Source organism: Saccopteryx bilineata, chromosome 4, assembly GCF_036850765.1.
Source record: "Saccopteryx bilineata isolate mSacBil1 chromosome 4, mSacBil1_pri_phased_curated, whole genome shotgun sequence".
NCBI lineage: Eukaryota > Metazoa > Chordata > Mammalia > Chiroptera > Emballonuridae > Saccopteryx > Saccopteryx bilineata.
The window spans coordinates 280,112,437-280,132,579 of NC_089493.1; the positions used below are offsets into that span (position 1 = coordinate 280,112,437).

A 20,143-nucleotide genomic window follows, 5' to 3' on the forward strand; every position below is an offset into this window, starting at 1 on the left:
CCCTTGGAGGTCTCTGGCTCCTCTGCTTTGGCGCCTGTGGTGTCCTCAGCTTTGAATTCTTATTCCCCCACCCAACTTTGTCCATAATGTCTACTCCTATTATTATGAAAACCCAGCCCAGCCTTCCCTGATGACCCCCTCACCCTGAGTTAACGGCTCCCTCCTGTACATTACTTTGTATCTTTTACAAACCTGCACTGTTGCCCTTACCATCCTGTACCTTATGTAGTTTTACTGTATTATTTACACAAATCGGTGAGCAAAGTTAAGGTGAGTGACTGGGTCTCAGTCATGTTCTTTTCCCTCTGTGCAGGGCATAGGGTAAGGCACATGATTTAAAGCGATACCAGGCTTTGTCCAAAGTGTGAATTCATATCTTCTAAATCAGGTCAGCAAACTACAGCTGGAGGGCCAAAGCTGGCCCATCACCTGTTTTTGTAAAGGAAGTTTTATTGGAATGCAGCCATACTCACCATTTACATATTATTTATGACTGTTTTCTGCATAGCTGAGTGGCTGCTACAGAGACTATATGACCCACAGTATTTGACCCTTTACAGCAAATGTTTGCTCACCCCTGTTCTAATGACAACAGGTCTGTTTGGATTGGGGAGAGGTTGGAGGAGTAGGGGGGAGGCCCTGGAAATGTGGTGTGGGCATGACGGTGGGAAGAGTGCTGAGAGGCTGCTGGGGGGACAGAGCACAATCCAGGGATAAATCCTTGACATTCCCCACGCCCACCCACCCCAGGGATAACCGAGACGCTCAGCACACTCTGGAGAGGGACCTTGAGGACAAAAGCTCGGCCCAATTTATCGATGAAAAATGTTTTAACCTGAGGAACACGTCAGACAGCATCAACTTCTTCCATGGCGTGGAGAAGGTCAATGGCACGTAAGTACCGGGCTCTTGGTCCCCATCTGGTCATGGTCCCATCTGGTCATGGCCAGTGGCAGTGAGGGTTTCCGAGTCTCCTGCCAGGCAGCCGTAAAAGGGCATCATGCACCAGTCAAGTGGGAGGTGCTGTGGTTGAACGGGGATCCTCTGTTGCAACCCACAGCATCCGAGTCTGGCTCGAAAACTTAGGACAAGCTGGAATATACTGGAAGGCTGTGGGGAGCCACAGACTCCAGGGGAAGGCCGGAGGGGAAGGCCCTGGCAGTGTGGACGAGCCAGGAAGTGAGGACTAATCAGCTAGTTTGCCAGAGCACCACCGTCTTTCCACTCTTGCCCACTTTGCCCAAGATTCAGATTCCAGCAAGACAGAGCAAGCACCAGGCTTAGTGAGGGTCACACAGCCCGTGATGCTGGGCCAGGACATGCTGGGGCACCTCAACTGGCGATGCCACAGACAAATCCCACAACAAAATGCTGGTACCCAGAGGGAGGCGGAAGTCAAGGTTGGCTGGGAGAGCCAGTTGATGTCCAGCAGTGGTGACAGTGGCAAAGAGGGCACTCTGCAGGCTCCGTTCCCGCCTCGATGCTGGCGCTGGGGAAATTGCTTAGTCCCCGTGGGCCCCTGTTTCCTCGTCTATAGCACTGGAGTAATAACAGTGCCCACCTCCCAGAGGTGCTATGAATATAAGAATGTGGGCATGTGCAGTGCTGAGCACAGAGCCTCATGTAGGGGAATGACAGCAGCCAGCACTTATTGAGCACTTGCTGTATGAGCTCATTTTCTCAGCACAGCAGCTATGAGGTAGGTAGGAGCCTTCTGGATGCTGGGTACTGTTGTGGGCATGTCACAGTGTCCCAGAACTTCTGCAGAACTGCAGCCTGCTTTCCCAGGCAGTGGTTTGAAGGCTGGAGAGAGAGAGAGAGAGACAGAGAGACAGAGACAGAGAGATATTGAGTGAGCCAGTGAAAGGTGGTGTCTATTTTTGTCTCCTAAAAATTTTCTTAGTGCAAAGGTTTGTGCTGGTCACATAGTAGGTGTACAATAAATATTTGTTGAATGAAAGAATGAATGAAAGGGGGAAGGGAGGGGGAAGATGGACGAAAGGAAGGGAGGAAGGGGAGAGAGAAGAAGGGAAAGAGTTTGTTGGCAGTCTCCTGGACCAAGGTCACTTTCTGGATCTTAGGAAACATGGAAGTGTTGAGGAGACCCTTTGGAGTTTTCAGCAATGACAACTCCTGGGGACCTTTCTTTTCCTGACAAGGTTAACGCCCCCATGGCGCTGGCAAGCCGAGCAGGACTTCAGGGGGCTCAGTGCCCTCATCTGCAACTGCCCATCAGGACGGAGTCCAGAAGGTTCCCTTCCCACACAGATGCCTCCCTGAAACCTGGGCGGCCAGGCCAGTGGGCAGAGACTCTGATTTCCATGCCCAGGAGGGGCTGCTATTTAAAGTTTCTCACCCAACGCCTCCACTGCTGTTTGTGGTGACTAATCGCCCCCTAGATGTGCTAGCTCAGGGCTTTTCTTTGGGGTTTCTTAGACAAGGCCGTGTCTGGGCAGCTTGAAAGATGTTTGAAGACTCTGAATTGCAGTGTCTGTTCTCACCGCAGTTCCGTTGCCATGGATTAACTGATGATGGTGATGATGATAGTGGATGCCTTTTACCTGGCGTTTCCTGTGTCCCAGGCACCTGCTGAGAGCTGTACGCACAGCATCTCATGAATCATAAATATTTATTGAGTGTTTACTATAGTCAGGAGCCCCTGATAGGGGATTCACATTCAGTCACTCAACAACCACAGGGGGTAGGCACCATTATTATCCCCTTCTACAATAAGGAAACTAAGGCTCAGAGAGGTGAAGCGACTGGCCCAGTCTCACAGTGAGCGGCAGAGCCATGGTAGGAGCCCACACTAGATGGACACTGTGCCCGTGAGCTTTATCCAGACGCCTTTCTGCCTCCCCACGAAGCCTGCTGTCTCTGCCTCTTCAGCCATTAGAGGGCACAGGCTACAGAAAGCACGTCCCAGACCTCTGGAGGCACACCACCTGTGAGGAGACAGGCTGCCTCTGGCAAACTCCCCGCAGGGAGAATGTGATTACGCTGGTTATTTTCTCTGCGGAGCTCAGCTGTCTGCTCCAGAGGAGGGCGAGGGCGCAGGAGCTGCTGCTGACAGTGACAAGCCCCATTCAGCACCATTCAGCTGCGGGGTGAACCTGCTGGTCGCTATCTGCTGTCCTTGGCACCTCCTCCTTCCTCATCCAATGGTGAGCAGCTGTGTGACCTTGGGAAAGACACTTCACTTCTCTGAGCCTCAGGACTTTTTTGAAATGAAAGCTCTGAATCAGACACAGTGTCCTCTCCTGTCTTCAGAAGCCCAGGGCCCCTGTGTATCGCTTGATTTTAACTCCTGCAAAAGCCAGACAAAACCACCACATGTTATACTGTGTTTAACATTTTTTTATTCACCATACAATTGAAGGCTGTGTTAGAAAGTCTGAAAAGACACTTCTACTTCAGAAAATTCAGTCTCTTTTTCCCTACTGCCTGAGAATAAAAATCAAGACTCCTTGGCTAGAAAAGATCTTGAAAAATGACCTCATCTGGTTTACCCAGGAGCTGAAGCCAGCTCAAAGACCTGCCTTTTCCCCCTTCTCAAACTCTTTCCCAAGGGAAAATGCTTGCTGGTTGGTTGCTTGTTGTGGGGATTTATATACCTGCAGGAAGAACTTTCTGTTGCCTAAACTGAATCCCTTTATCAGCCACCGCCTCCAAGAAGCCTTCCCTGCCTGCCCTTCTTAAAGTAGTCTGTGTCTCCATTCACCTCCCTGGTTTGTTCCTTAGCTGCTTGCTAGGGGGGAGGCTGCCCTTTGTGGACTGCCTTCTGGCTCGTTGCCATCTGGTTTCCAGTTGCATTTAGCCAATAGGAGGGTCACCAGCCGGAGATGGAGGGAAGACAGGAGGAGGAAGATGTTGTGGGTTTATCCTACTTTGCTCCCTCTCCTCGTCCCTTCCAGCGGTCCTCCAGGGCTCCTCCTCCCCTACCTATCCATCTCCACTTGCCTTTCACAGCTCGGGTGGTGACGACTCCATGCAATTGCTAATTCATAAGCACTTCAACACTCTCTGAGTGTACATTCCGTTTATTTCCCTCTGTGACCCTGACATATAATGGCCCTTCTCCATTTATCTCTCTCTTATCTGCTCCAAATTCCTTGACAGTATATAACACCATGTGTAAACATCTTTAGTTTTGTCTGCCTCTCATCACTGGAAAGATATCGCCGCGAAGTCAGGGATGTTGCTTTTCTTGTTCATGGCTCTATACCAAGTGCCTAGAACAAGGTTTGGCATATGGTAGGTGTTCAAAGAACATTCATTGAACCAATAAGTCAGTGTAAGTGACATGGCTACATGCTTACCCCTGAATTGAAGGGACCCTGCAGCCAGCATCACGTGCCTTGTCTCTGTGGTTTTGGTGGTGGCGGCGGAGGAAGTGTTACAGAAAAGAGCTTTTCTGGGAATCTCTCCTCTCCTGTAACTCACCAAAGAAAGCTGCTGCTCTCTCTGGGCTGCAGTGGCCTCACCTATACGACGAGGGGTTTGGATTAGTCCAGTGATTCTCAAGTGGGGTTCATTGCGCCTCCTCCCTCGAGGAACATTTGGCAATGTAGAGACATCATTTTTTGGTTGTCACACTGGAGTGCATTGCTGCTGGCATCTGGAGGGCAGAGGGCAGGGGTGCCGAGCACCCTCCAGTGCACAGGGCGGCCCCCTCAACAGTCTGATCCCCTACCAGGTGTTGAGTGCCGAGGCTGCCAGCCCGGGCTTTGGGGGTCCCTAAGGCCTACCACACCCTCCTGATCCTCACCTGTGTGAAATTCACCCTTGTGCCTCTTGCAGGATCTCCGTGCCCGAGACCTGGGCCAAGTTCAGTAACGACAACATCAGGCACTCGCAGAACATGCGGGCCAACACCATCCGGCTGCAGGAGGAGGCTGCGAGACTCCTGGAGACCCTGTCGGATCAGATGTGGAATCAGTTCACTAACACCAACCTGGCGTTCAACGCCCGCATCTCCGAGGTGACCAATGCGAAGAATAAGCTGCAGACGCAGCTGGCTAAGGTCAGTGAGTCGCCGCCGCTGTCACAGCCTCATCTTCCTCCCGTGGTCTCAGCAGCAGCGGGTGGAGCTGTCTGCCCGCCCCAGCTGCTGAAACGGTCCCACCTGCCCCACAGTCTGTGAGTCTGTCCAGCAGAAGGGGGCACGGGCTGTGAGCTCCCTCGGAGGACTGGAGCACCTAGGGGTAAATCTTCCCCCCCCTCTCTGGATGTAGGAGCTTGCAGCTCAGTTGGGCTGTCACCACAGCGCCCAAAGGCTGGGGTGGGTATGGACATCAGAGCCCCAGGGGCCAGGTCTGAGCAGATTTTCATTCACATCAGCGTCTTTGAAAATGTGACCTTTTGACCTTTGTAGGGTTTCAGTAGCATCAGGACCCGTGTTGAGGGGTGGGGTGCTTTTTGAACCTGAGGAGTGGGAAGGACTGTCTAACTGTGTCGCTATGCCCTGCGGCTCCCACACTGACCTGCCCCCTTCACCACTCCCTTACTCCAACGTGCCGTGCTGTCTCACGCCACTGGGGAAGTCTTCCCTGCGTGGAATTTATCCCCAAGCTCCATATAAAGTTAGACAGCCTGTTGGAGGCCGCAGCCCCTCTCCTGGCTCAGCCTTGTACCCCCCCCACCCCTTGCATAGTGTACTGCCCGGCACACAGCAGACACTCCATCTTTGTGCGACGAGGGAAAGGAATCACAACGATGAGTTTTGAACTGATGGTTTTTAAAGGAATGATGCATGAATGTGTGAAGGCTTTTTAAAGCATCTTCTTTCTCTCTTTTTGTAGGGAAAAATCATTTTTGATATTGTGGTAAAATATACATTAAAAATAGCCATTGTCTCAGTCCATTGGGCTGCTATAACATAGCACCATCGGCTGGTGGCTTATAAACAACAGGAATTTATTTCTCACAGTTCTGGGGGCTGGAAGTCCAGCATCAGGGCCCAGGCAGACTTGCTGTCTGGGGAGACCCTGCTTGGTTCGTAGACTTGTCTTCTCCCCGTGCCCTGACAAGAAGGGCGCTCTGAGAGGTCTCTCCTACAAGGTCACTAATCCCATTCATAAACCTACTGATGACCTAGTCCCCTCTTAGTACCATCACAACAGGGTTAGGTTTCCACATGTGAATTTGGGGAGATAAACTTTTAGTCCCCAGCAACCATTATTAAGAATACAGTCCGGTCGTGTTAAATACCTTCACGTTGTGCACCCAGCTCCCCCATCCCTCTCCACAACGCTTTTTCACCTTCCCCAACTGGAGAACTCTTGTGTTCACACTCCATGCCTTTTATTTTATTATTTTATTTTTTTTCCAGTATTTTTCTGAAGCCGGAAACTGGGAGAGACAGTCAGACAGACTCCCGCATGTGCCCAACCAGGATCCACCTGGCATGCCCGGGCCCCAGGGGGCGACGCTCTGCCCACCAGGGAGCGATGCTCTGCCCCTCCGGGGCGTCGCTCCGTTGCGACCAGAGCCACTCTAGCGCCTGGGGCAGAGGCCAAGGAGCCATCCCAACCCCCCGGGCCATCTTTGCTCCAGTGGAGCCTTGGCTGCGGGAGGGGAAGAGAAAGACAGAGAGGAAGGAGAGGGGGAGGGGTGGAGAAGCAGATGGGCGCTTCTCCTGTGTGCCCTGGCCGGGAATCGAACCCGAGACTTCTGCACACCAGGCCGACGTTCTACCACTGAGCCAACCGGCCAGGGCCCACACTCCACGTCTTTTAAACAGTAAGTCCCATTCCTCTTCCCTCACCCCTGGCAACCAGCATTCTACTTCCTGTCTCAATGAGTTTGATGACTCTAGGTACTTAGTGGAATCATACAGTATTTGTCCTTTTGTGATGGACTTTTGTCACTTAGTACAATGTCTTCAAGTTTCCTCTCTGTCTGAATTCCCTTTCTGTAAGGATGAATCATAGTCGGTTGACTGTATAGACCACATTTTGTGTACTTATTCATCCACCGATAGACACTTCGATTGATTCCACTTTTTGGCTGTTTTGCAAGTGTTTTCTTCCCTTTTTTTTTTTTTTAAAGATTTTATTGATCGATTTTACAGAGAGAGGAGGGGCAGGGAGCGAAAAGTATCAACTCATAGTTGCTTCCCTTTCGTTGTGCATTGCTTGCTTGTCATTTGTCCTGTGGGCCTTGACTGGGCAAACCCAGGGTTTTGAACCAGCAACCTCAGCGTTCCAAGTCAGTGCTCTAGCAGGCCAGGCTGCAATCATTTTCTATTAATGAGCATTTCATTTAGTGGGTAAAATACATGTCATATTTCTGACACAAAGTCTGAGGCCTGGGGATGACTTGGGAAGGCTCCTTTGGTGGGTCCTGGTGGCTCACCTGTGAAACAAGGGGACTTGTCTTCTGGTTGGTGACTCTCACACAACGTCTTCCTAAGATAATATAAAAAGGAGTTGATGTAATAAAGATAAATACATAGCAACCATATCATCTTTCAACAGTTTGCTTCAGCTGAGGATTTGAAATGCTCCCTTTAAAATTTAAACTGCGAATTGGTGAGCTTGGCCTGATTCCCCTTGGCGAGAGGCATTTCTGGAAATTCTAGGCCCCCATCATCACCTGTGCTGCAAAGCAATTAAATTATGGCCCAAGTGGTCATGGAAATCCACTTTGAAAGAACAGGTTTACACAGCATCCATTCAGACATCCGTCCAGGGGTTTGGGGATGTGTAGACCGTCTACGCTGTTCACCACAATTCTGGGGTTCCATCCCCAAGGCCACACCCCAAACCTTGTAACTTGTCCTCAGTGCTCATCCTTGTACTCTTTGTCTTTGCACTTTGGGAATTTGGGGTATCTTTCGGTCATATTGACCATTGCTAAAAGAGAAGCTGGTGACTTCTCTGGGCTAAAGCAGTTGATGACCACCAGGTGGGCTGCTGCCTTTGAGAATGGATCCCTCCTGAGAGCCAGGGTCCTGGGGGATAAGCTCCAGATAAGTTCCCACCTGCATTGAATTACCCAGCTGAATGTACCTTTTCTTATTTTTAAGTGAGAGGAGGGGAGATAATGGGACAGACTCCCTCATGCGCCGCCACTGGGATCCACCTAGCAACCTCTGTCTGGGACTGATGGCTGATCTGGAATCAACCAAGCTATTTTCAGCACCCGAGGCTGACACTCGGACTGACAAGCTATTCTCAGTGCCTGGGGCAGCAGATGGTCATTTCTCCTGTGTGCCCTGACTGGGAATCGAACCCAGGACATTCATATGCCAGGCTTGATGCTCTATCTACTGAGTCAGCCAGCGAGGGCCTGAATGTGCCTTTTAGGAGGAAGACTCTAAATACGGGAAAAGATGGGGAAGAAGTACGGGGGCAGGGACACTGCAATAGAATAGCGCTTATTTTAAAGTTGTAGGAACCTGACCCTGGCCTGGGAGATAGTAGCAGGTGTGTGACATGGACGCAGGATTAAGATAATTGAATCACACGGTGAGAAAGTTATTCCTTCTTCAGTTCTTTTTCCATCTTTGTGATGATGTCAAAGGGAATCAAGAGGAAGGTCTTGATCGGGTGCTGGATCTCCACTCGAACACGGGCTGATCTCCCTTTGAACAGAGTGTGGCCCTCAGGCTGATGCTGTGGGCAGGCAGCAGGTCCAGCCAGAGCTGAAGCAGCCTGGTTTTACTTTCATCTTCTCTCCTGCATTGTTATGGTGACTTCCACTGACGGCAAGTGATGCTGACTTTTCAGTGATGATGGTGGTAGAAAGTGTTATCTTTAAATAAACACATTTAAGGCTTTTTTTTTTTAATGAATTGATTTGCAGAAAAGATTGTTAATCATGTTACACATGGTGTGAGGAGCTGCAGCAAAAATGGTGGGGATGGCAGGGGAAAGTCTGACACTTAGAAAACAGCAATGGAGGCCCGTGTGTCTCCAGTATTCGTGTGCATGTGGAACTCACCAGTATCAACTGGGGATTGCACCAACATGCAGATTCTGATCCAGCACGTCCGGGTTGGCCTGAGAACCTGCATTTTGAGCTGGGTGGTAGGACGTAGCGGGAGTCTAGGGTGTAGAGTGCTTTGGCTTTGATAAACATCTGGGTAAGCAGCTGTCTCCTTCCCTTCTCTCCCTCCCTCTCCCTCCTATTCCCTCTTTCTTCCCCTCTTCCAGACTCAGAATATTAGGAGAACCAAATCCTTCTAAAAGGCAAGCCTGTGTCATCCAATCCTAAAGGAGGTTTTCTCTAATAGCATTTTGCTCCCAAGCTTCCAGGCCAAGCCCCGTCGTTTCCCCTGCACGGGGTCAGACCAGCTTACCCCATCATAGGATCCCAACTTGTGCGGGCACCCTCTGGGCTGCCTGCCACCCCTCTGCAATGTGTGCCCTTGAGTCAAATGTCACTTTCCCATCTTGGTTGTTAACGGGGTTGACATAAATGATGTTATTAGCTGAGGGATCAGGACAAGCCAGAAGCACAGCTTTGATCAGATTGTCAGAGCATCAGATAGGTTGGGTTTCTCTGCTTCCCCTCCACAGCTCACTCCCACACCGGCTGTAGGTTCTCTTGCAGTCAGAGGCGGGAAACAGGAGGAGCCAGCTTCCAACTTCCCACATCCTCCACTGGTGGTGGCTCCAGCTTCCAGACGCTTCCAGGTGCTCAGTCCCAAACCTTGGAGTCCGTCTATCTGCCACCGCACATCCATTCCATCAGCAAACCTGATTGGTTCTCCTTGCAGACTGTCATCCCGTCTCACGCCCTCCTCTGCTTACCCCCAGACCTGGGCCTCCACCACCTCTGGCCTGGATCATTGCTGTGATCTCCTAACGGCTCTGTTTGCATTGGATGCGGCCAACTGATTAGCGGGCAGCTAGTAAGAGGGCATTCGGTCCTGGAGTAGGCCAGCTGGATTTACAGAGAAAAAAAAAGTTCAATTACTTTAGATTCTTCAGAAAGCCTTGAGCATTTAGCCGGAGAGGGCAGGCGGCAGGCTCTGTCTGGCTAACACCTGCCCCTGTTTGTGGCTCACCATCTTCACGGTGGCCAGGCCAGCCTGTACCACTGTTGTCAGGAGAATTTCTCAGCACCGCTCACCTTTGCAGCCGTAGAGCGTGGGGCCCGGCGAATCCCAAGCGAGTGTTGACGGAGGGTTTAAATCAGGATAAACACAAGTAGTCCGCATCTTATTTGACTCTCACATTCTTCTCTTAACAGCTTTATTTCTGCTTGACACATAATTAGATGCATGTTATTTCAAGTGTACAGTTTGAGGAGTTTTGCCATTTCTTTTGCCACGCGGTCACCCCCTCAATCAAGGCAGGGAACAAAGGAAAGGGTTCCTTGTGCCTTTTTGTCATCGCTCCCTCCTGCCCTTCCCGCCTGAGTCCCACCCAGCCACTCGTTGCTGTCACTGTAGGTTAGTTTGCATTTCCTAGAATTTTATATAAAGGGAGGGATATCCTATGTACTTTCTTTTTTTAGTTCGCTGTCTTTCACTCAGCATAATTGAGGTTCCTGGTGTATTCTTTTTTATGGCTAAGGAGTAGGTATTGTATGGATGTTGCATTGTATGTACACCCTAGTATGTCTGGCGCCCATATACCACCATTTGTTTATCCAATCACCTGCTGATGGACATTCCAGTTCGGGGCTGCTATGAACAGTTGCGCACAGATTGCCAGGATCTCTTGAGAAATCGGTAGCTCTAGCAACTCGGAGCCTCCTTTCCTACAGGGGAACAGCAGGAAGGAGGTGAGTGGCCACTGCACCTCTTCGGACAGGACCCGGCCCCTCGTTTGCCTCAGTCCCATCGCGGCCATCACGACCTGGCCTCACTCGCCCGGGGCCAGCCCGCTGTACCTGGGCACAGCCTGCTCTGTGCATCAGAGGGGATGCAGGGAAGCAGACACATGAGAGCGGCCAGGCGTGGAAAGAGTTTAACAGAGCACGGGAAGGGGGGGGGCTGTGGGTTGAACCTTGAAAGGCTTCGCTCTGACAGCGGGGGTTTGACTCCCAGGTGGTCATTCACACCAGCAGAACCAGCCCTTGCCTGGGAGGCAATACCAGGGCAGGAAGGCGCGGTGTCTGAGGGGTGAGGGCCTGCAGCCAGCCAGCTTAGCCATCAGAGGCCCCGGTGCCTGCTGCCAGCTGCTCTGTTTGTCCAAAGGGGTCTGGAACCCATTGTGGAGTGGGAAATGCTATTGTGCTTTGCAAGCAGCCGGATCCCTTCCAGCGCCGCCGGTGCTGCAGCCAAGCTACTGACTGGCTCGGTTCTAAAACTGTCTCAGCCCCGGGGGAAGTGAAGCCCTTGGCCCCCACGGGCAGTCTGGGGAGGAAGGGCAGGGGCCGGCCTTACTCTACTCACCACTGCCTCTCGGTGAGAAAGTTCTCTTCAGGAACGCTCCTTTTGAGAGTGTCCAGGAGCAAGACTGCTGATCCAGTTTGTGGGAGCCCCTCTCTCATTTGCAGTCTCCCTTTGTATCATAACAGCCAGCGTCGAGCCTCCGGCAGGCGCTGATCCTTTCAAAGGCAACAGGACCTAGTTAGAATTAACTTTCTTTTTTCTATTTCCTCAACTGTTACGGGGCTCTCTATTAATGGCAAGGGATACTAGCTTTCTACTTCCATATAAACATTCCATTTCAAACACCATCGAAGGAGTTAACTTAAAGAAAAATATTCAATAAGTGTATAGACAGTATGTGGGTTTGGCAAGTTCACTCTCAGGAAAAACCTCAGGGCCACATGTGGTAGGTCTCTTAGCCTGATAGCCACCTGAGTACCAAGAAGAGTCAAAGGCTCTCCAGGGTCACACGGGCTCAGGTTTCATCATTGTGCCTGGGCAACATGGGCCTGGGGACACCCGGCATGAGGGGGTCCGTGAGAGCCAGGTGAGGGGAGCATCACCAGCATCTGTCCACAGCAACACTCCGCCAAATGGGAGAGGAGCTGCTGGAATCAGGGGGCGGAGCCAGGCCTAGAGCTGACAAGGTCGCCAGCAAGTGCAGGAAGCTGGAGGGACCAGACGGGAGGGGGTAGGAGAATGAGTGAAGGTCAGCATGGCACAGGACGGGCAGAGGGCAGTACAAATGAGGCTGTCTTGAGCCCATTTTGTGAATGCCACTGATACTCAAGGAAACTATTCCCTCTTTCCACTGCGCTCCACAGTTGGTATTAGCCAATCATATATTTTGTCTGGGCACCCTGGGCGGGCAATCATTGGAATTAGTTACTGCTGAGACCAAAAAATATAAGGTGTAGCCTGGATGAGGCAGAGGGTTTCCTGGGCATCTCGTGAGTATAGTATGTCCCAGCAGTCTTCTAACTTCTTCCGAGTTGTGACTTGTCTGCCTTGGGTCCTCGGCTGCTTGCCTGCTTGGGACCTGCGGCCCAGCCTTGCCTACACTCCCGGCTTCCGCACGTGCTGACCTCACCCTGGTCCAGATTCCCCTTCCCCTCGACATCCTTTATCCCCGGAACGTGAGCCCCAAGTGCAGTGCAGACGGCGGGGTTCGACTCTGGCTCTAGCACTTCCTGGCTATGTGCCCCTCCCCCGCACCTCAGTTTCCCCGCTTTCAAATGGGAGTAATAAATAAGCAAATAGTTGTCAGAGGAGGGCAGCAGCCACAGTCACCTCATACGTGCTCAATGAATATTAGGTCTAAACATTGATGACCTGCTGAAGGGGAGGAGCAAGCAAAGTGACTGAAAGAACATGGTGTCTGCAATCAAAGACCAGGGTTGAATTTTGGTCCAGCTAAGGGATCTCGGGAAAGATCTGAACCTCAGTTTCTTAGTCTATAAGAAGGACTACTCCTCCCAGCTATGAGGATTGATGAGAGAGAGGGTAAAGCTGAGCAGGTCTGGAGCGTGGCTGCACGCTGGAGTCACCCAGATGCCCGGGTCCCAGCTCTAGGGATTCTGATTTCATTGGTTGGGGTGTGGCCTGGGCACCCAGCCTTCCCACCAAGAGTAAGAGCCTGAGGTTCGGTGTTCAGACCAGTGGCTCCCAAGCTCAGCAGCGTCCCCTGGGAACTTGTTAGAAATGCAAATTCTCAGACCTCACTCCAGACCTTCTGAATCAGAAACTCTGGGGCCCAGCCATCTGAATTTTAACTAGCCCTCCAGGTGTGTCTCCCAGGTGGAGGCGTGCAATAGATACTTGTAAATTTCCTCCCCATCCCTGAAGCAGATATGTGCTTAGTGCATCCTGTGTAGTGACTTTGAGTTAGGATACAACATGAATGGGACAAGAGTCTCTGCCCTCAGGGGGCTTATGTCCTAGTGACAGAAACTGGTTTTAAAAAATAGCTAGAGCCTGACCTGTGGTGGCGCAGTAGATAAAGCGTCGACCTGGAAATACTGAGGTCGCCGGTTCGAAACCCTGGGCTTGCCTGGTCAAGGCACATATGGGAGTTGATGCTTCCAGCTCCTCCTCCCCCCCCTCTCTCTCTGTCTTTCTCTCCTCTCTCTCCTTCTCTGTCTCTCTCTCTCCCCTCTCTAAAAATGAATAAATAAAATAAAAATTAAAAAATTAAAAAAAAAAATAGCTAGAGACACAATTAAAAATTGTGATGTGTTAAGAAGGAGACCCTGCAAGGCCCGATAGTGGATTCCCATGGATTTTCATAGACTCTCACATTAAATATCGTCTCTCTTCTAGCACGGAGCCCCTCCCCATTTCCAACCCCCTCCAGGACTTTCAGGACCCCTGACCCCAGCTGGCCTCTCTGCAGCTGAGATTTGTATTGGCCTGGCATTGTCTAAAGGCAGCTGGCCACCTCTGGACAGAAACAGCTGTGAGCAGTCCTTCTGCAACACCTTGTGCTCCAGGGTGATTTACTCCTCCGGGGCATTTGCCAATGTCTGAGACATTGTAGTTGTTGCAACGCAAGAGGTGCTGATGGGGCAACGTGCGAGTAACAGACAGTGGGCAGAGGCCAGGGATGCAGCTAACACTACAAGGCACAAGACAGACCCCAAAGAGAGTGTGGCCCCAAACAGCAAGAGTGCCGGGTTTGGGACATCCTGCTCCGGAGCCTTCCCATTCTGAATTTCAGGTGGGGTCCCTCTGGAGCACTCCTCTCCTCGTTCTCCTTGCTCCTGGGCTTGGTTGCACTTGAAAACCTTCCACTATTTGACCAGAAAAAGGATTCCAAGCTGTTTTCTCGCTTCCTGAGCCGGGGAAGCTGCGCTGAGCCAGGCATCTCCTTGGAAACTCCTTGGCTTCATGCAATTTGGAAAACAATAAATTTGCAAGGTTGCACAAAGCATCCAGAGACCGAAAGCCGGCTGGAGCTGCTAAACCCATTTTTTCCCTCCACATCAAAAACAATTTCCTGGCCTTAGAGACTTTCTCTGCTGTCACAAGACAAGACGCAGGCAGATAGTTTTACATGGCAAACAACCCAGCCAAACACGTCCCCCTTTCAAAGGCTTTTTTGGGTGGATTTCTCTTCCCGCCAGGAATATCAGTGCATTTCTGCTGAGCCAAGCTTGGTTATATCCGAGGCGAACCTGGCAATTGCCTTACACACCCTGGACGTGGCCAGAGACCATTTTCAGAGCAGACCTCACCCTTTCCCCTCGTGGGGCTGGGGTTTGCCCTCAGCCGGTCTCCAACAAGGGCTGACGCTGGATGGTCACGGTTTAGTTTGCCACCCTCTGCATATGGAAAGAGAAAGATGACAAAAATTCCCCATTACCACAAAACACATATTGACCATACCATGTGCAGCCAGGGTCCTAAGTGCTTTTCTTTCGTTAACTCATCTTCCCCTCCTACAACCCTATGAAGAAGGGATCATTATTAACCCCATTCTACAGACAAGGAAATCGAGGACAAGTGATTTGCCTCAAGCATACCCCCTGCCCCTGCCCCAGCTAATAAATGGCAAAGCCAGGATTTGAATCTAGGTGTCTTGCTTCAGAGTTCATGATGTAAGTTAATGTGAACACCCCCCCCCCCCACTCCCACCAGCGCAGCCTAATAATGACAATATAAAAGTAACATTGGTTCTCAAACTGGACAATTTGCACCCCAGGGGACATTTGACAATGCCTAGAGATGTTATTGCTGGGGTATTACCAGCATCTTTTGTATAGAGTCCAGGATGCTACTAAACATCCTACAGTGTGTGGGCTGGCCCCACAGCAGAGAATTGACCTGGCCCGAAATGTCACTAGTGCCAAGGTGGAGAAGCCCTGGTCCCCTCTCATTAAGGTTTGATTGGAAGGAAGGAAGGAAGGAAGGAAGGAAGGAAGGAAAAAAGGAAAAGGAGAAAAGGTAGTAAATATTTATATATAGATACGTGGATGGATGGATAGATGGATGGACGGATAGATGGAAAGTGCTGAGGCTGAGGAACCCAGACCTCTGTGTGCTGGCCAGTGCTAAACCCAGGTACCTAAATCAATCCTCGCAGTCACCCTCTGCGGTAGGTACTGTTACTATCTCCATTACACAGATGGAGAAACTGAGGCCCAACGAAGTCTGGTGACTTACCAAGGCCACAGGCTCTGCCGTGTAGGGCTGGTGTTTAAACGCGGTATTTAAAGGCTGGCAGCTCCCAAGCCCTTCTTCCGGGAGGCTCCTTCTGGGTCAGGGGCGGGCTGGCTGACATCTGTGAACTCTGACTCTGCTGACATGGCTCGTCTGTGGGTGACTTGTGCTCCTCATTTTGCCTGTTGTGTACTCCTGTGACCTTGTTCCTCGGCATCTCTCCACCCTGCTTCAGTGTGGCCCTCCTGCCTCCACCTGTCCCCTCTGTCCATTCTCCCAACAACAGCCAGAGAGATCTGCCTCAAACTACAAATCGGAGCAAGTCCTTTTCCGCCTTAAAGTCTTAATGTGCATATATATGATCACCATTCTTAATCTGTTAAAGCACAGATTCTGTTGGTAAGTCAGGCTGGGGTGGGGCCTGGGAGTCTGTGTTTCTTTTCTTTCCTTTTTCTTTTTTCTTTTCTTTTCTTTTTTTTTTTTTTTTTTTACAGAGACAGAGAGTGAGTCAGAGAGAGGGATAGACAGGGACAGACAGACAGGAATGGAGAGAGATGAGAAGCATCAATCATTAGTTTTTCATTGCGTGTTGTGACACCTTAGTTGTTCATTGATTGCTTTCTCATATGTGCCTTGACCGTGGGCCTTCAGCAGACCGACTTGCTGGAGCCAGCGACCTTGGGTTCAAGCTGGTGAGCTTTTGCTCAAACCAGAGGAGCCCACGCTCAAGCTGGAGACCTCTGGGTCTTGAACCTGGGTCCTTTGCATCCCAGTCCGACACTCTATCCACTGTGCCACCGCCTGGTCAGGCTGGGAGTCTGCGTTGCTTACAAGAGCTCAGACTCCTGCAATGTCGGTCTTGTTGGCCACACTCTGAGTAGCAAGGTGCAGCCTTGTATGACATGGACTGCTCCCTCATGATGGGCTACAGTAGGGGTCTCAAACTACTGTCCCTGGGCCAAACGGCCCCCCACCTGCTCTGTCAATAAAGTTTTATTGGAACATAGACACCCCCCATACATTTATCTATTGTCTGTGGTTGCTTTTGCACCACAAGTTGAATAGTTGTGAGACCATGTGGCTCATAAAACCTAAAATAACTACAACCCAGACCTTTACAGAAAGTTTTGTCCACTGTGTAGCACATCTTCACGATGCTCTAGAAGGCTGTGTATTGGGACTGCAGCCATCCGGAAGGGGGTGACTTGGACTCCCACACAACTGCACACGCATGCGCATGCGCACGCACACACACCACACAGCCTTACCTGCAGCTGATGGGCCTCAGGCTGATCCCTGAGAATGAGGCTCCGGGGCGTGCATGACAGATTGATGATGGATGGGAGCAGGTACAGAACACTTAACCCCACGCAGGAGCACCTGTGGCACCCCAGCCAGAGGGGAAGCACAGGCCTTGAGCCCCATTTAATGGATAAGGAAATCAGAGCCCCCCGTAGCCAAGAACCACTGAGTGGGGCTGTGAGTTGCACAGCTGGTTTGCGTTAGGGCTTGGAGGGGAAGCCTGTTCTCCTGATTTCCAAGGCACCTGTGTGGAGGCCCCTGTGGCTGGGAACCTACCTGGAGGGGGACTGGTTAACAAAGGACTTGGGTCAGGGGTAGGGGGTGGCCCACCATACGAGGGCCGTTCCTCCTCCATTGCACTGGTGACCCCTGCCTTGACCCCTTACACCCAGATAAGTGGGTTGATGGAGGTTAAGCCTGAGTGCGGGACCGGAGGTCTGAGGGAGTTTAAGTTGCCTGCAAAGACAAATTCTGTCAAACGAATCTGAGTTTCCTATATCTTACATTAAAAAAACAAAAGACCAATGATCCTAAAGGAAAAATCTCCTAACAGAGTAAACATTACAGGATAGGGGCTGGCATAGGATGCAGGACAGTCCCCTGGCATATGCCAGGCACCGGACTAAGCATGTTACACACATTAGCTCGTTTAATCCTCACAGCAACACTGTGTGAATTGTTATTATGCTGGCTTAACAGACAACAGAATAGGTGCCCCTCATAATGTCTGGCCAGCAGAAGGGGCCACTGAGTGAGAGGCCACTGAGTGAAGGGGCTCAGTAGAAGTTGAGTTCACGATTGAACGATTGCATGAGGCACAGAGAGGTTAAGAGACCTGTTCAGGTCCCTCAGCGGACAGCAGCAGGAACTGGAATTTGAATTTAGAGCTGTGAGACTAGAGGGGGACTCAGTCAGCTGAAGTGACCGGCTCTGCACCCGCCCCCCGCCCTCATGTGCGGCAAATGGGGGGCGTAGGACTCCTCCTCCCCAGTCTCACAGCCTTGACTGGCAGGCAGCCTGCAGTGGGCAGAGCACGGAGCTAAGGCCTGGAGAGGGAGCGGAGTAAGATGGGAACTCCACTCCCACCACCTCTTCAGAGCTCGGTGCCTGCCTGCCAAGGCTGCGGAGACTCCTCCCCTGGGGTGACCCCTCCCATGGGGTGACCCCTTGGGCCAATCCCCCAGAAGCCCCGCCCAGCTGCTCGGGAGAGCGGGGCTGGGCGCTGCCCCAAAGAGCCTCTTGCCCGAGTTCTCGAGCTTTGTGGGAACAGAAAAGTTAACTTCCCTGGGGACCAAGGAGAGAGGGGGCTTCTGGGGCAGCCCCTCAGAGCTCCGGGACTGAGGGGCAGGGGCAGGGGGAGAGCGGGAGGAAGGAGGGGGGATCACACACGGGTCAAGGGAAGGTAGAAGGGGAAGGGGCATATGACTTCCTTGTGGCATTTCCCAGGGAGTATTTGTGGGAGAAACGTGCGCACACTCGCTTTCGGTCTCCGGCCGCCACACCGCTGCTCTGAGTGTGATACAAAGGAGGGCCCGCGTCTCCTGCTGCGTCCCTGCAGCGGAGGGGTTTACACGCTGAGATTTCCAAGCGCTCCTTCTCCCAGGCCTGGCACCGCCGGTCGCCTCATCTCCACTCTCCAGAGTGGGAATGACAATTGTGACCCCCATTTTACTGTTTCGCTGGAAAGCTCAGAGAGCTTCGGGCACTTGCCCAAGGTCACCCAGCTCAGATATGCAGAGTCTGGAATTTGGATAGATCCAGACAGTCTAATGTCAACAACATCTGTACTCTTGTCTTAACAGAATAGTCAGGGAGCAAGTGTTCCTTGAACACCTACTGATTGGTCAATTAAAATTTACATTCCCAAGTGCCTCTGGATGAAGATGCCTTCCGCTATGTACCCAGGGATGGGTTCTTCTCCCCGGGAACATCATGGAATTTGAGGTCCAAGTACCAGGCTGACCTGGAGCTCAGAGTTCAGTGCACCAGGCTGGCACTTGGAGTCTGTGTTGACACCAAGCAAATCCTTAGCTTCCTCCTGAGCGTGCAGGTCAGGGCTGCTCTGTCTGCAGCCCCTGCCCCTGGCCAGGCCATTCCATCTCTGCCTCCTGGCCCTTGCGGGTTGCATCCCTCAAATTCTGGAGGCTGAATCACCACACCTGGGACTTTTGGAGGCACACCACCTGGCAGGACTGGGTTGGGCAGCGGGGCTGACCCCAGGACAGTGTGTGCCTGTGGCTTCTTTCTCCCTTCTAATGAAGAGTAGCCTGGCTGTGAGGGACAGAGGCTGGACAAGAGGTTACAAGGACATTTTTTGGTTGAGCACACATACATCTGTGCTGATTGGCCTTGGAGGTGAGTCATTGATTGGTTCTAGAGCAGCCTATTCTGGAAAGCCCCTAGTGTTCTGGAGAATCCAGGGGCAGGCCTGCTCAAGAAATGCCAGTGGGGGGAGACGGGGCGGGGTAGCAGGGAGAAAGCAGCAGCAGTCGGTTCTAGCCCCCCCCCCCCCCCCTCACATACACACACTGCCAGGTGCCAGCCCTGAGGAGGAGAGGGCGGCCAGGGGCTTCAGGGCGGGCTCCCTCTCGGTCTCTCACCGGCTGTATCCGAGTACCTGAAGATACTCCCAGGTACGCCGTGTGACATGAGGTTGCCCAGATTCACTCACTCCTGGGCCACGTTCCCGATTTTGCCACATCCATTTTGCCACCTGGCTGTCCTTTACTTTATATTTCTGTTTAAATTGAGCCACTTAGAGATTTACTCAAAATGTATTTACATCCCTTCCATACATGGAAAGCCAATGGTGTTTGCCCTAAGGAGAAAGATGCCTCCCTCCCCCCCCCCCCCATGAAAGCAGAGCAAACAAACTTGCTAGCCTGCCGCTGGCACCTGCCGGCTGCAGGAGCCTCTCGATTCCGTGGCTTTTCTTGGTCTGTCGGGGGAGGCGAGCACGTGTTGCCGAGGCCGGCACCGCTCTGGAGTTCCGTCTGGGAGTGCTCAGCAGGTTTGAAAGCATATAATTGGTAAATTCAGTGCTCCGGGAGCTCCTACTCATTGCATTGCTGCGTCCCTGTCCCTGTCCCTGCGCTGTGCTCACGTGGAGTTAGTTCCTGGAGAACTGAAATGAACCTGTGCCGGGTGCCTCGTATGTGGCCAGGTCCCCCGACAATGTCCTGCACACTAAAGGCATCTAATACACGTGTTTAACAGAGAGGGGGTGGAAGGAACTTGAACTTCTGTGACGCTAGAGAAAGCACTGTCAAAACTGTGGTGAGTACTTGGGGAATAACAGATGTTCACTGCATAAAGGCGAGCTCCACGGGGCAGGGCTTTCTGTGTGTTCTGTCC

The 20,143-nt window shown here is 51.8% G+C and overlaps 1 protein-coding gene across 1 annotated transcript in view; it reads left to right on the forward strand.

Moving 5' to 3' along the window:
* The window catches only part of TEKT5 (tektin 5), a 35,229-nt gene that overhangs the window by 8,311 nt on the left and 6,775 nt on the right, over nucleotides 1-20,143 (forward strand). Inside the window, exons 4-5 of the mRNA XM_066278251.1 lie at nucleotides 751-894; nucleotides 4,801-5,023. Of these exons, the coding sequence (XP_066134348.1) occupies nucleotides 751-894; nucleotides 4,801-5,023 (367 nt within the window). The remainder of the gene's footprint in view (nucleotides 1-750; nucleotides 895-4,800; nucleotides 5,024-20,143) is intronic.